Raw genomic sequence first — 12,909 nt, 5'->3', positions numbered from 1 at the left:
ATATAGATGACTGGTACTCATCTCCGGTTCTTGCTAAATTCTTGCACAATCATGATACTGGAATATGCGGTAGTGTAAAGAAAACTCGTAAAGGTATGCCAGAACTGAAGAATAAACTTGATAGAGGTAAAATTAAAATAGCTCATACCTCCCTCATCTTGGCTTGCAATGAAATGAATGGACAAAAAAGAAATTTTTATGATAACGATAGTACATGAAAAGTTTAGTATTGTGTAACTGGTAAAAAACATTTCCGAATAAATGAAGATATCATAAAACCACTTTGCATCCATGAATACAACAAAAATATAGGAGCTATCAATAACATCGATAGGCAACTATCCCTAACTAAATCTGTCAGAAAATCCATGAAATGGTATAAAAAATTATTCTTTCATCTTTATTGACTTGATGCTGACTAATGCTCAAGTTCAATTTCAAATAAAACAGGAGAAAAAATACCCTTTCCAGATTTTCGTTTGAAAGTAGGAAAGTCTTTTTTAGACATAAATTCTCAATAACTTTTTACGCCCCAATGCTTAATAGATAGACTGCAAGGACGTCATTTCCCGAAAAAACATGTCAGTTGTTTCATCGATATGAGTGAATTTTTACTTCGCTATATTGGATTCGCCATTTTGTATTTTTTGAATTTCACATTGGCCACATATATCCAGAATCTCTTACTATACAAAGTTTATTTTTACGACTAAAAGGGTAGTGTACCCTTATTTTAGGGGTGGTTTATAGTTTTTTTTATATTTTGGGTCCTGGAATTCGATTCAGCGTTGGAAAATACCTCAGAAAACTATATTCACACTTTCTTCCTATAGAAAGTTTATTTTCGCGACTGAAAGGATAGTTTACCCTTATTTTAGGGTTGGTTTATGGTTGTTACGTAATTTTTTATTTATGACATTAAATACGTAATCACTATACCCAAAAACCCTAGAATTAACATATTTTACAGCCTAACTTGAGAAATTATTTTCAGCCACTATAGTGGTTTTCCTACCCTCTAAATGTTAAATAAATTATATTAATTTAATTTAAATTATAAATTATTCTTCAACAGACTGAAAAAATATTATGATTATAGATTTTACAAATTTTTTAAGATAAATAGAAGACAAACATAATGTACATTTAAAAACAATGTTTAATATTATAATTGTATAAATGAAAAGAAAATAAATTTTAATTAAAGTTTGTAGTTGATAGTCTGTAAAAATGTAATATTTAATACTTTATGGAATATTATAATTCAAAATTTGACTGATAATGTAACTTAATGTAAACTTATAAACACTGGAAATACTCTGATATTTGTCTTCGAAACCTACTTGTCCACTTATGCATAACATGTAAGTTACTGTTACTCAATTTCGAGTACGAGAGGGGGTCAATAAGTCTTTACAAAAAGAAGGAAAAAAAAGTTTTGCGTATGTAATTTTTTTTTATTTTTCAACATGATTTCCTTAAAGGTCGAAACATTTTATTACACGGCCTTCCAGTTTTTTTAAGCCATCAGAAAAATATGATTTCTGAAAACCCTCAAAATAGGCATTTGTTTCGGCGATGACTTCATCATTCGACGTGAATTGTTATCCGGCAAGCCATTTTTTGAGGTTAGGAAATAAGAAAATCACTGGGAGCCAAATCAGGCGAATATGGTGGATGGTCAATTAATTCGAACTTTAAATCGTTAATTTTTGCCATCGAAACTGCACACGTGTGTACTCGAGCATTGTTTTGAAGAAAGAGGCATTTTTTGTTCAAGTGAGGACGTTTTTCTCTGATTTTTTTTCAGCAACCTAATAATGACGCATAATATTGTCCAGTGATCGTCTGGCCCTTTTCCAAGTAGTCGATGTAGATGATTCCATACATATCCCAGAAAACCGTGGCCATAATCTTGCCAGCTGACTTTACTGTCTTTGCCTTCTTTGGGCCTGGTTTTCCTGCGGTAATCCATTGTTTGAACTGTTCTTTGGTTTCAGGAGTGTAGTGGTGTACCCATGTTTCGTCTACAGTTACGAGTCGACGCCAAAAGTCTTCCGGATTACGACGTATGCGTGCCAAAAGAGCCTCAGAGGTGACCACGCGGGTTCGTTTGTTTTCAACAGTGAGCAAACGCGGCACCCATCTTGCTGATATTTTTTTCATCCCCAATTTTTTATGCAAAATTGAAATGATTGTACCCTTTGATACTCTTGTGGCCTCAACTAATTGTCGCAATTTTAATCTTCTATTACTCGACACCATATCGTGGATTTTGTTGACCATTTCGGGCGTACTCACTTCTACGGGGCTTCCCAAACGAGGTTCATCTTTTGTTGTTGTACAGCCGCGTTTAAATTCATTTACCCAGTTATAAACAGTCTTAAACACAGGGGCTGACTTGCCATGACGGCGTTCAACTCAACTGTGATTTCATTTGGTGTAAGGCCTTTCAAATGAAAATGTTTTATTACCGCTCGAAACTGTGTTTTTTCCATTTTTCGAATAAACTAATAACTTTTTGTTCAACCAACGCTCACAAAAAAACGACTTGACGAATCGAGCTGAAACTTTGTACGATATCTAGTTAGTAGTATTGCTTGACAAAAACATCATAATTTAAGCGTGACGAGCGCCATCTCTTAGATTTTGTAAAAACTTATTGACCCCGCCCCCTTGTACATACAAGCAATTGTATTCCTTTGTATCTATTATTTGTAAAATGACAATTATTCAATAAATATTAAGTTTACGTTGAAAAGATGAAAATTTAATTCAATTTTCACTGATAATATCTATTGTTTTAGGTTCTTTCATCATTAACATAAAAGCTAAATAGCGATCGATGTGATATTTAATTTCAGTTATTTTAGAACTTCAAAAGTTCAGCCATTTACTCTTAGTGAACATATCCTAGTGAAATATATGTAACTCATGTTGCTTCATTAGTTGTGATCATTGTTTTTATTGATTAATCTGTATCAGTAAGAGCCCAATAAGTGTAATTATTTATAAAGTATCAGTTAATCAAAACAAAAGCCGAATAATTACACCTCATAATTAGTAGTAATGGCCATGCTAGTATTCTCTACATTTGTGTTTTGGACTCTTTATCACAACTAGCTATGAACTGTAATCCAGCTCTGCGTTTCACAAAACACACTATGCTTTATAATACTTTCAACCAGAATAAACGGCTTATATTTTTTATTTGTACTCCTTATTTTAGATATTTTTCCTTATTTTGTTAGTTCTAGAAACATTTTATTCTTCTCATTTTTTTTAAACTTACTGCTTTTCAATAAAAAAATTCGTTAGATGCAATTTCATAATACTACTTTAAAACTTGAAAATGTTGTTGTAAACAATGAAATGCGAAAAAAATTGAGAAAAATAAAATAATTCTAGAATTGGCCAAAGAATACATAACAATTTTTTGGACGTATTTTGAGCAATTTTTTTATTTTGCAAAAAGTTGTTATTTAAAAAAATAAAAAATGTACTCAAAACTTGTCGAAAAAATTCAGGTGTATTCTTGAATTGATTTTAAGTATTTTTCTTTTCATGGCACTTTTTCCATAAGTTCATAGTTTTTGAGAAAAAATCATGAATTATTTGAAAAAATTTTGCGACTTGGGCGTCATTTCGAAAATTCTAAGGTGAAAAATCGATCTTTGAACCATGGATTCTTAAAGCTCAACCATTTATTCCACCGGTTAAAAAGGTTTCTAGACAATTGCTAACGTAAAAAGCTTTGAAAACTAGATTTGAAAAAAAAGATAGAGGAAAATTCACGTTTTTCTTGTACAAACGCCATTTTTTCATAAATATTAATAATTTTGATTATAAAACAAAATGTCACTAAAAAAATAAATGATGAAAATATGGTAGACCTCTAGTAATGAGTTTATGTCCTAAAAATCATCGTAATAAAATTTCTACAAATAATACGATAAAATTGCAACAAAGATATGGACTGAGTCTAAATGAATGTGTGGAATGGTAATGTGCCTTCGAATAATATTAAAAGATTGCAACTATATAGAAAAAGATTTGAAATGTAAATTAAGAAGCATGAATCATTTTTTGATCGCAGAAGCAGTGTTTGTAACCACAAAAGGGCTAGGAATAACAATAGAAAATAAGCATTTTATTTATTGTAATAACATCAAAGAACTATGAATTAGTGGAAAAAGAAAGATATGTAGTTAATCTTCATTAAAAAGTTGGTATAGATGGAGGAGGATTTTTTTTTTAATTTATATTTTATTTCATTGCTTGACATTGATGAGATTGATAAAAGTACCGGAAGGAAAAAGTTACGTCCATTAAACAAAGATGGCTTCGATGAGAATTTTTGGTGTTCAACTGTTAAGAAATTATTTATAATTGGTATAGTTGAATTAACTCGAGAAAATTTCGAAATGTTTCATTATTATGGTTACTGCTGAATCTTGATACATTTGAATGTACGGTAGCTACTGACTTGAAATTAGCAAATATTTTAATAGGTTTAATGATTCATACAAGTAAGTACCCTTGCTGTTAGTGTTTATCATCTAATAATGAATTAAATAAATGTAAAGAACTAAGATCACTCGGTAATTGTCGAAAAAATGCTGAAGCTTGGAAAGAAAATGGTAGCCCAAAAGAACGAGCTATGGAATATGCAAACTGCGTAAGTCAACCTTTCTTTGATTTCGACGAAGACATAGAAATTATAGATTTTACTCCACCTCCTAAATTCCTTTTACTAATTAGCATTATAAACAAAGAATTATATGTTGATCAAGAAGTTTACTTTGGTAAATCTCCTTTCAATGGAAATTCATCCAGCAAATTGTTGAAGAATACAGATATTTTACGTAGCATTTCTGAAAATTATGGAGGTCGTTGCATAAAATATATTTAACCCATTAAGGCCCAAATGTCCTAAATTTTCAACGAATCTTCATGCAGTTATTTTTCATATTATCTCACCAAAAAAAATTTCCAACACATCATATCCGACGTAAAATTTGATGTTCTTTCAGAATATGGCTTCAGAATTTGTCTAAAGTCACTGCTAAAAAAGTTATAATTAAATATTTGCAAAAGAAAGCGATTTTTTCAGCTTAAAAAGATTTTTTATTCAAAATTTTTTTAAGAAATTGATAAAGATGCACATCTTTTTACAGCTAGAAACGTGTCCTCGAGTCCTAAATTTTAAGACATATGGGGTACAAAATCGAAAATCCAACATGGCGGTTCTCAAAATGGCGTCCGAAGTGATAATTTTTTTGAAAAATTTCAGGATGCTATAACTTGAAAACTATGAGCTTTTCTGAAGAAATGCTTAGAATGAAAAGTTCTTAGAATTCATCAAGAAATACACAGGAATTTTTTCAGATTTTTTTTCATGAAATTTTGAAAATTTTTTTTTTGGATTTTTGAAAATTTTTAAAAATTTATAAAAAATTCTAGTGTATTTTTTGATGAATTCTAAGTATTTTTTGTTCTTTCTAATTTTTTCCAAAAGTTGATAGTTCTTGAGAAAAAAATTTCAAACGTTTTGCATGCTGTATTCCGTAAATCCAAATACAGAAATCTAAAAGTATATATCATTGATTAGGAAAAATGAGGCGTTTTGTAAATTCCGTTAGCCGTTGATAAATTTCAACGTTGCCTAATCCTAACCGGGTGGAGGTGGAATCACAAGGATCTTTTGTTTTGTTTTTTTTTTTTCATTTTTTTGTTTTTTTTTGTTTTTTTTCTTGTGTTTTATTTCTTTTGTGTTTTTTTTAGTCCTTTCAGGTTTTTTCGATATTATTTTGTTTTCTCCCGTCATTATTTTCTCATTTGCTTTTTCTTTTCATATGATAATGCTAACATAAGTTTTGCCTTTCCGGGAATTATTCACCATAGTTTTCGAATGACTAATCACTTCTTATGTTTTGCTGTAAAACAAGATAAGCATTGGTAAGTATTACATTCAGTACATTTTTTTGTGATCCTTTTACCACAACTTTTACTATTGGTACAGTATTTTTTTCTCGGGGCTGTTTCATATCTATGTCTTTCCAAATTGTAACTTGATTTTGCTAAGTAGCTTTCAGCAACAGCCACTGCTGTGTCTTTCGTTCCTATTTTTTTGTCATGAGTTACCAAATTCTTCAGAACAGTAGCATTCGTTATCGAAGATTGAATGAGTCTCATAAAAATAACCCACGTCCATTTTTTAGATCTTACAGGACTTCTCAAATTACTACAATGCGAGTCGTGAAGATCAACACCGCCCATATATTGATTGTAGAATGTGAAAGCTCTTGGAAATTCTAAGGTTTCTTTCTTTTTTTGTTCTTTAGAATATCTTCTCACCGTTCCGAAAGGCCTTACACTAGCACAAGTTGAAAGAACCGAAAGGGGCTTCGAGTCCATAACGGTTATATAATTCAAACCACTGTTTTTATCATATTTTGAAACGAACGTTCCTCTCTTGGATTTTTTATCAATTTCATTCGTAGTTTTTATTCGGTTTGATCTCACAGTTCCTGTAGCTCGTAATCCTATATTTTTCAAATGTACCAATAAATCTGGACCAGTAAAGAAATTATCAAATGTAAGATGATATTGATACAATTTTCTTGGAGTGACTGTCAGAAGCAAGTTTTGAACCATTTGAAGAACTACTCGGCTAACTAAAGCGCATTTACTAAGTTTTGGGTTCGTCTCTGAAGCATAAATATTCGTCCCTTTTCCGCAATAAATATCGCAGTCTAAGAGAAACCCATTGACCGTACATAAAGCCCACATTTTTATCCCAAAACGATCAGGTTTATTTTGTATGTACTGCTTCAAGACCGTTCGACCATAGAACTTAATCATCATCTCATCAACGGATAGAGCTTGAAAAGTAACCAAAGCATTTTATATTCTTTCTAAAAATCTCTAATGGCTTTCGGACACGCCAAGCTCTGTCATTTGAGTTACCATCGCTATCTTTAGACATTTTAATTTTTTCTTTGATAGTGGAATATTTATTTTTTGACATAGCAGCAGCTATAGGTTCACAACGTAAAAGTGGCAGTCTGGACCAATAATCCTTTTGGGATTTTCTGCCATTGAACATAGATGTAATTAATATCCCAACAAAAACATCTAGCTCTTCAATCGTAAGATCATATCCATTTTCACGAGTAGCATCAACAATAACTTCCTTCAACTCTAAAGAAAAAAATAGTTGAAATAGATCTACCAAAGAAGAATCGCGAATTTTATTTTGAACATTTGTTGGGAGCAATAAAGCATTATCAGAAGTACCATTGATAACACATTCACCATCCACCCATTCATACTCATGGTCTGGTTCTAATTTTTCTTGGTTCTCACCATAAGCGTCCAAAACTTTACGATAAGATATACCAGGAACATCACCCGATAATTCTGAGTACTCGTGTAATACATTTTCATCCTGAAAATCTGTAATAGCAGCATGATCTGCGACACCTACTTCTTCAGATTCAACATCCGAATCTGACTCGCCGGAATAATCAGCAGAAGGAAGAATGATTATTTGAGAATTTTCATCTTCCTCAACACATACATTTGATTTTATTCGAGACGATTTCCTTTTTTTTGCCGTACTCGACATATTTTGTACACGGCAATGTTCAAAAAATTACGATAAAAAGGAAAATCTCTTTCAACTCCTATGAGCAGCACTGTTCAAGAAGATAAAAAATGGAATCGACTTATGCGTACTCTTATTATTTTCGGAAATAATGAAATGAAAATTTTTCAAAGAACATAGAAAAAACGATAATGATTTCGCAATTCTATTCTCTCAAAGAAAAATGTAGTAAAAATCACTATTTAACGATTAACGGTCAAGTGACTTTAAAAGAATGGGTCTACTGTATTACACACTGTACCCTTTAGTCAAACTCATAATCTTATTGGGTAACTCGCTTTTACTTACAGAGTAAGCTTCTCTGTTCTGCTCATGGACGGCGACCCAGCGGAAGCCGATTAACATATGCATGTATATACATATATATAACATGTTTATGATTTTTTTTCTCGAAAACTATCAACTTTTGGAAAAAATTAGAAAGAACAAAAAATACTTAGAATTCATCAAAAAATACACTGGAATTTTTCCAGAATTTTTTATAAATTTTTAAAAATTTTCAAAAATCCAAAAAAAAAATTTTTCAAAATTTCATGAAAAAAAATCTGAAAAAATTCCAGTGTAATTCTTGATGAATTCTAAGAACTTTTCATTCTAAGCATTTTTTCAGAAAAGCTCATAGTTTTCAAGTTATAGCATCCTGAAATTTTTCAAAAAAATTATCACTTCGGGCGCTATTTTGAGAACCGCCATGTTGGCTTTTCGATTTTGTACCCCATATGTCTTAAAATTTAGGACTCGAGGACACGTTTCTAGCTGTAAAAAGATGTGCATCTTTATCAATTTCTTAAAAAAATGTTGAATAAAAAATCTTTTTAAGTTGAAAAAATCGCTTTCTTTTGCAAATATTTAATTATAACTTTTTTAGCAGTGACTTTAGACAAATTCTGAAGCCATATTCTGAAAGAACATCAAATTTTACGTCGGATATGATGTGTTGGAAATTTTTTTTGGTGCAGATAATATGAAAAATAACTGCATGAAGATTCGTTGAAAATTTAGGACATTTGGGCCTTAATGGGTTAATGTTTCCAAGACTTTTTATTTGTTGTCGATTGTTATTTTTTAAATGTACTTCGTGACCAATTTCAAGACTACATAAAGAATTTCAAAGCAAGCTACGAGTTTTTGAGTATTAGTATTATTACAAAAGTTCATACAATGATTGAACATGTACCATACTCTTGTTTTAAATATGAAAAAAGACTTGATTTTTATAATGAGCAGACTATGGAGTCTGTTCACTCAGATTTTTAGAAAACATGGAAAAGATATAAATTAGATGAGTCAAATCCTGATTATTCTGAGCGCCTCTTTTGAATACGATAGTGGTCATATACGAGGTGTGTTCAAAAAATAACGAGAATTTTCGTTTTATGAAAAAAATATTTATTTATTCATCTACATTAATGTTGTCGCCTTCAAAGTAGTCCCCTTCGGATACAATACACTTTTGCCAACGCTTTTTCCAATCCTCGAAACACTTTTGAAACTCGATCTTTGTAATAGCTTTTAGCTCTTTCAGCGATTCGCTTTTAATGTCATCTATGCTTGTAAAACGACGGCCTTTTAATGTTCTCTTTATTTTTGGAAATAGAAAAAAGTCACATGGAGCCATATCTGTCGAATATGGAGGCTGAGGCATCGTTACAGTTTCGTTTTTGGCCAAAAATTCACGAACAAGCAATGAAGTGTGAGCAGGCGCATTATCGTGGTGCAAAAGCCATGAATTGTTTTGCCACAAATCCGGGCGTTATTTTCGGATTGCTTCACGCAAACGACGTCGAACTTGTAGGTAGTACTGCTTATTGATTGTTTGACCTTGTGGCAAGAATTCATAATGCACTATGCCATTAAAATCGAAGAACACAGTGAGCATAACCTTCACATTCGACCGTACTTGTCGAGCCTTTTTCGGTCTTGGCGATCCAGAATGCCTCCACTGGGACGATTGAGCCTTAGTTTCGACATCATATCCGTAAACCCATGTTTCGTCACCTGTTATAACACGTTTTAGTAGTTCTGCATCGTTATTGACTTCATTTAGCGACTCCTGAGCAACTTCCATTCGCCGCTGTTTTTGTTCGAAATTCAACAATTTTGGAACGAATTTTGCTGCCACACGTTTCATACCCAAAACATTCGAAAAAATTTGATGGCATGAGCCAACTGATATGCCAACATCATCAGCGACTTCTCTGATTGTGATTCGGCGATCGTTCATAACCATTTCTTTCACTTTTTTCACGTTTTCATCGGTTGTTGATGTGCTTGGGCGTCCGGGTCGTTCGTCATCTTCAACGTTTTCGTGGCCATTTTGGAAACGCTTATACCACTCATAAATCCTTGCTTTACTCATAGCAGACTCACTATATGCCTTTGTTAACATTTGACAAACTTTACTACACTTTATTTCATTTTTTACGCAAAATTTAATACAAATTCTTTGATCCATTTTTTTTCACAAACGAAAATCGCCGAGCTCGAAAAACACGTCTAACGTTAGCGGCTGCCACTTAAAAAGTAAGCAATGAATATTGCTGAAAATTTTATCGTACTTCAGGGGCATGTGTACCAACATAATAAAAAAAAAATTTTATACAAGCGGACTCTCCAAACCCGCGAAATTTAAAAATTCTCGTTACTTTTTGAACACACCTCGTATAAACTAAACTAGTTATATATTTAATAAAGAAATTGTAATTGAATATATCTAACCAATTCATGCAATACACACCTTTTATAACTGTGGCTAGAAGTTAAGAAATTATTATAATACTCTCTCTCTCTCTCTCTCTCTCTCTCTCTCTCTCTCTCTCTCATAGCAGTTTAGGTATATTATGCAGAACAAAATTACTAGAGTAATTGCAAATAAAAGTATACGGGCAAATCATACAAACTTTTGATTTCTTGCAAAAAAAGTTTTATTTGCCAATTTTTAGAGCACGCCTTTGAAATTTTGTGCTAATCAGGGTTAGTAGTACAGGAATTGATAAAGACTATGTGCTTCATATTTTATGGAATACTCCAAACATTACAAATTTTCTTATAAATTCTTTACTTCATAATTCTCCTAGCGAATTAAATAGTTGTTATTGTGACTTGACCGAAATTATTTTCATATCTTTAAAATAGTAAGGGCCAAAAATAAAAGTTTTGAGATTTGCCTATACCTCAATCATGTACTGGATTAAATTTAGTATTTTTTAATATGAATCTTTATCAATTGTCCCCAGCGTTTATTTTATACATAACTCTTATTTTATTTTTTCAGGTTCTCATGGCTTGCAGAGTGGGAATTTTGTGGAATTGATTCTACGTAATAGCTTTTTTGTTGTGTACACAACACAAATTATTAATATACACAACCATCATACAAAATATAAATGAAAAAGCATTAATATTTTGTATCATTCTATTACAAAATCAAACCCTCACATAAATTTATCAACTAAACCAAATCAGCAAAATTAAATCAAACAAATCGAACCAACCAAACTGAACCAACTAAACAAAACCAATCTAATCAGAACCAAATAAAAAAATCTTATTTATCATAAAGTGATTAATTAGTTTGAAATAATTGTTATTAAATATATTAATGGTCTACTTTATTGAATTTTAAAAATTTAAAAAATTTGATTGATGAGTTTTTATTAAAACACGTTTTTTTTAAAATAAATATATACAAACTCTTTACTATTACTTTATGGAGCCTAATTAAGAATTAATTACCATTCCAATAGCAATACTAGATAAATATTTAATACTATGAGTCGACCAAAAAGAACAGATCATGAAGTAGCTATTTCAAAACAAAATAGACACAATAAAGAAACAGAAGGTCAACGACGTAGGTGGCAACTTGTTCGCTAACGTATTGTTGATAATAATCGTACGTTGGAAGAGGCTTTGCAAGTTGATTACTTAGGATCAATAGATAGTTTATGTAAGCATTGTAAGGCTCGACATTTTGCTGATGAAAAAATTAGGAGAAATTTATCATTTAATGACTGTTGTGGCCATGGGACTGTGAAACTGGATGCACTGCCAGATTTTCCATCAGAACTTTTAAGCTTATTCAATGGTGAACACGAAAAGTCGTTAACCTTTGTTGAACGAATCCGTAATTACAATAACTCATTGTCTTTTACATCTTTCAATGCCAATTTAGTGAATTTTCAATCACGTTAATCAGGGCCATGCTACTTTAAAATCTAAGGACAAATTTATTATCAACTGAATACTGCCTTATATCTAAGCCAAGGAGAATCTCCAGCGTAAGGGTAACTTTTTATAATCGATCAAAATGAGGCTTCGAATTATAGAATGCAAAACAATCCAGTTATAGATTATGAACTGATGACTATTTTAGATTGGATTATTCCTATTAGTAATGTTTAAGCTAAATCTTATGTAATGATGAAAGACGAGATACGGATTCAGCAATTGACTGTACAAATCAACAACACTTTAATAAATTCCGAGTCACAGTTATTATTTTCTTTAAAACCTGGTCAAGACAATCTTCGATACAATTATCAACGTGTAAATGAAGTTGCTGCTATATTCTCAACAAATGCTGATAGAGAAATCCCTGAATCGTATATAACAATCAGAAATAAAGATACCAAATCATTAGAAAATGTTAGCTCATTAGATTCAAATGTAGACTCATGGATTTACCCTTTATTTAACTCGTATGGAACGCGAGGTTGGAATACGAATATGTTACGTGTAAATTTTGGTAATCGGACTCGAGAGAGCTTAACGCGTTTGGATTACACTCAATATAAAATAGCTATTAGAGAAAATGAATTTAATCCACTCATTAGAGGACGTAGATTATTCTAACAATGGTTTGTAGATAGCTATGTAAAAATTGAAAAAGATAGAATACAGTTTCATAGAAGTCATCAAAAAGAATTACGAGCTGATGCATACCAAGGTTTACACGATCACATGAACAATTATGCTAACGACTTTAACGGTCAATTTGGTAAAAGTCATTCTTCCTTCATCGTTTATGGGATCACCTAGATACATGAAACAATGCAATCGAGATGCAATAGCTTTATGAATGAGATAGGAAAACTGGATAAATTTTTGACAATGACATGTAATCCAAACTGGCCAGAAATATATCAGAAAATCTGTTGGCAGGACAATAAGCTGCTGACCGACCAGATTGAATTGCCAGAGTTTTCGATTTAAAAAAGATCGGCTACTTGACTTGGTCG

The 12,909-nt window shown here is 31.6% G+C and overlaps 2 protein-coding genes across 2 annotated transcripts in view; both read right to left on the bottom strand.

Moving 5' to 3' along the window:
* Nucleotides 1-12,909, bottom strand: part of LOC131664467 (uncharacterized) — a 99,184-nt gene that overhangs the window by 63,319 nt on the left and 22,956 nt on the right. The window lies entirely within an intron of this gene.
* Nucleotides 5,920-7,630, bottom strand: LOC131665701 (piggyBac transposable element-derived protein 3-like). The gene is made up of 3 exons (XM_058937761.1): nucleotides 6,970-7,630; nucleotides 6,000-6,884; nucleotides 5,920-5,936 (listed from the first exon to the last, which is right to left on the bottom strand). Exons 1-3 carry the CDS (start codon nucleotides 7,628-7,630, stop codon nucleotides 5,920-5,922), a joined length of 1,563 nt encoding a protein of 520 aa, XP_058793744.1.

This window comes from Phymastichus coffea, unplaced genomic scaffold (genome assembly GCF_024137745.1).
Source record: "Phymastichus coffea isolate CEN01 unplaced genomic scaffold, Cenicafe_Pcof_1.1 PCOF00003, whole genome shotgun sequence".
In the NCBI taxonomy this organism is placed as follows: Eukaryota; Metazoa; Arthropoda; class Insecta; order Hymenoptera; family Eulophidae; genus Phymastichus; species Phymastichus coffea.
The sequence above is the reverse complement of the archived record's forward strand: the minus strand, read 5'-3'. Positions and strand labels throughout refer to the sequence as shown.

Coding starts and splice junctions, on each gene's coding strand:
- LOC131665701 (XM_058937761.1), bottom strand. CDS start 7,630: ATGTCGAGTACGGCAAAAAAAAGGAAATCGTCTCGAATAAAATCAAAT. Junction 6,885..6,969: donor AATGTCTAAAGATAGCGATG/GTAACTCAAATG, acceptor TTACTTTTCAAG/CTCTATCCGTTGATGAGATG.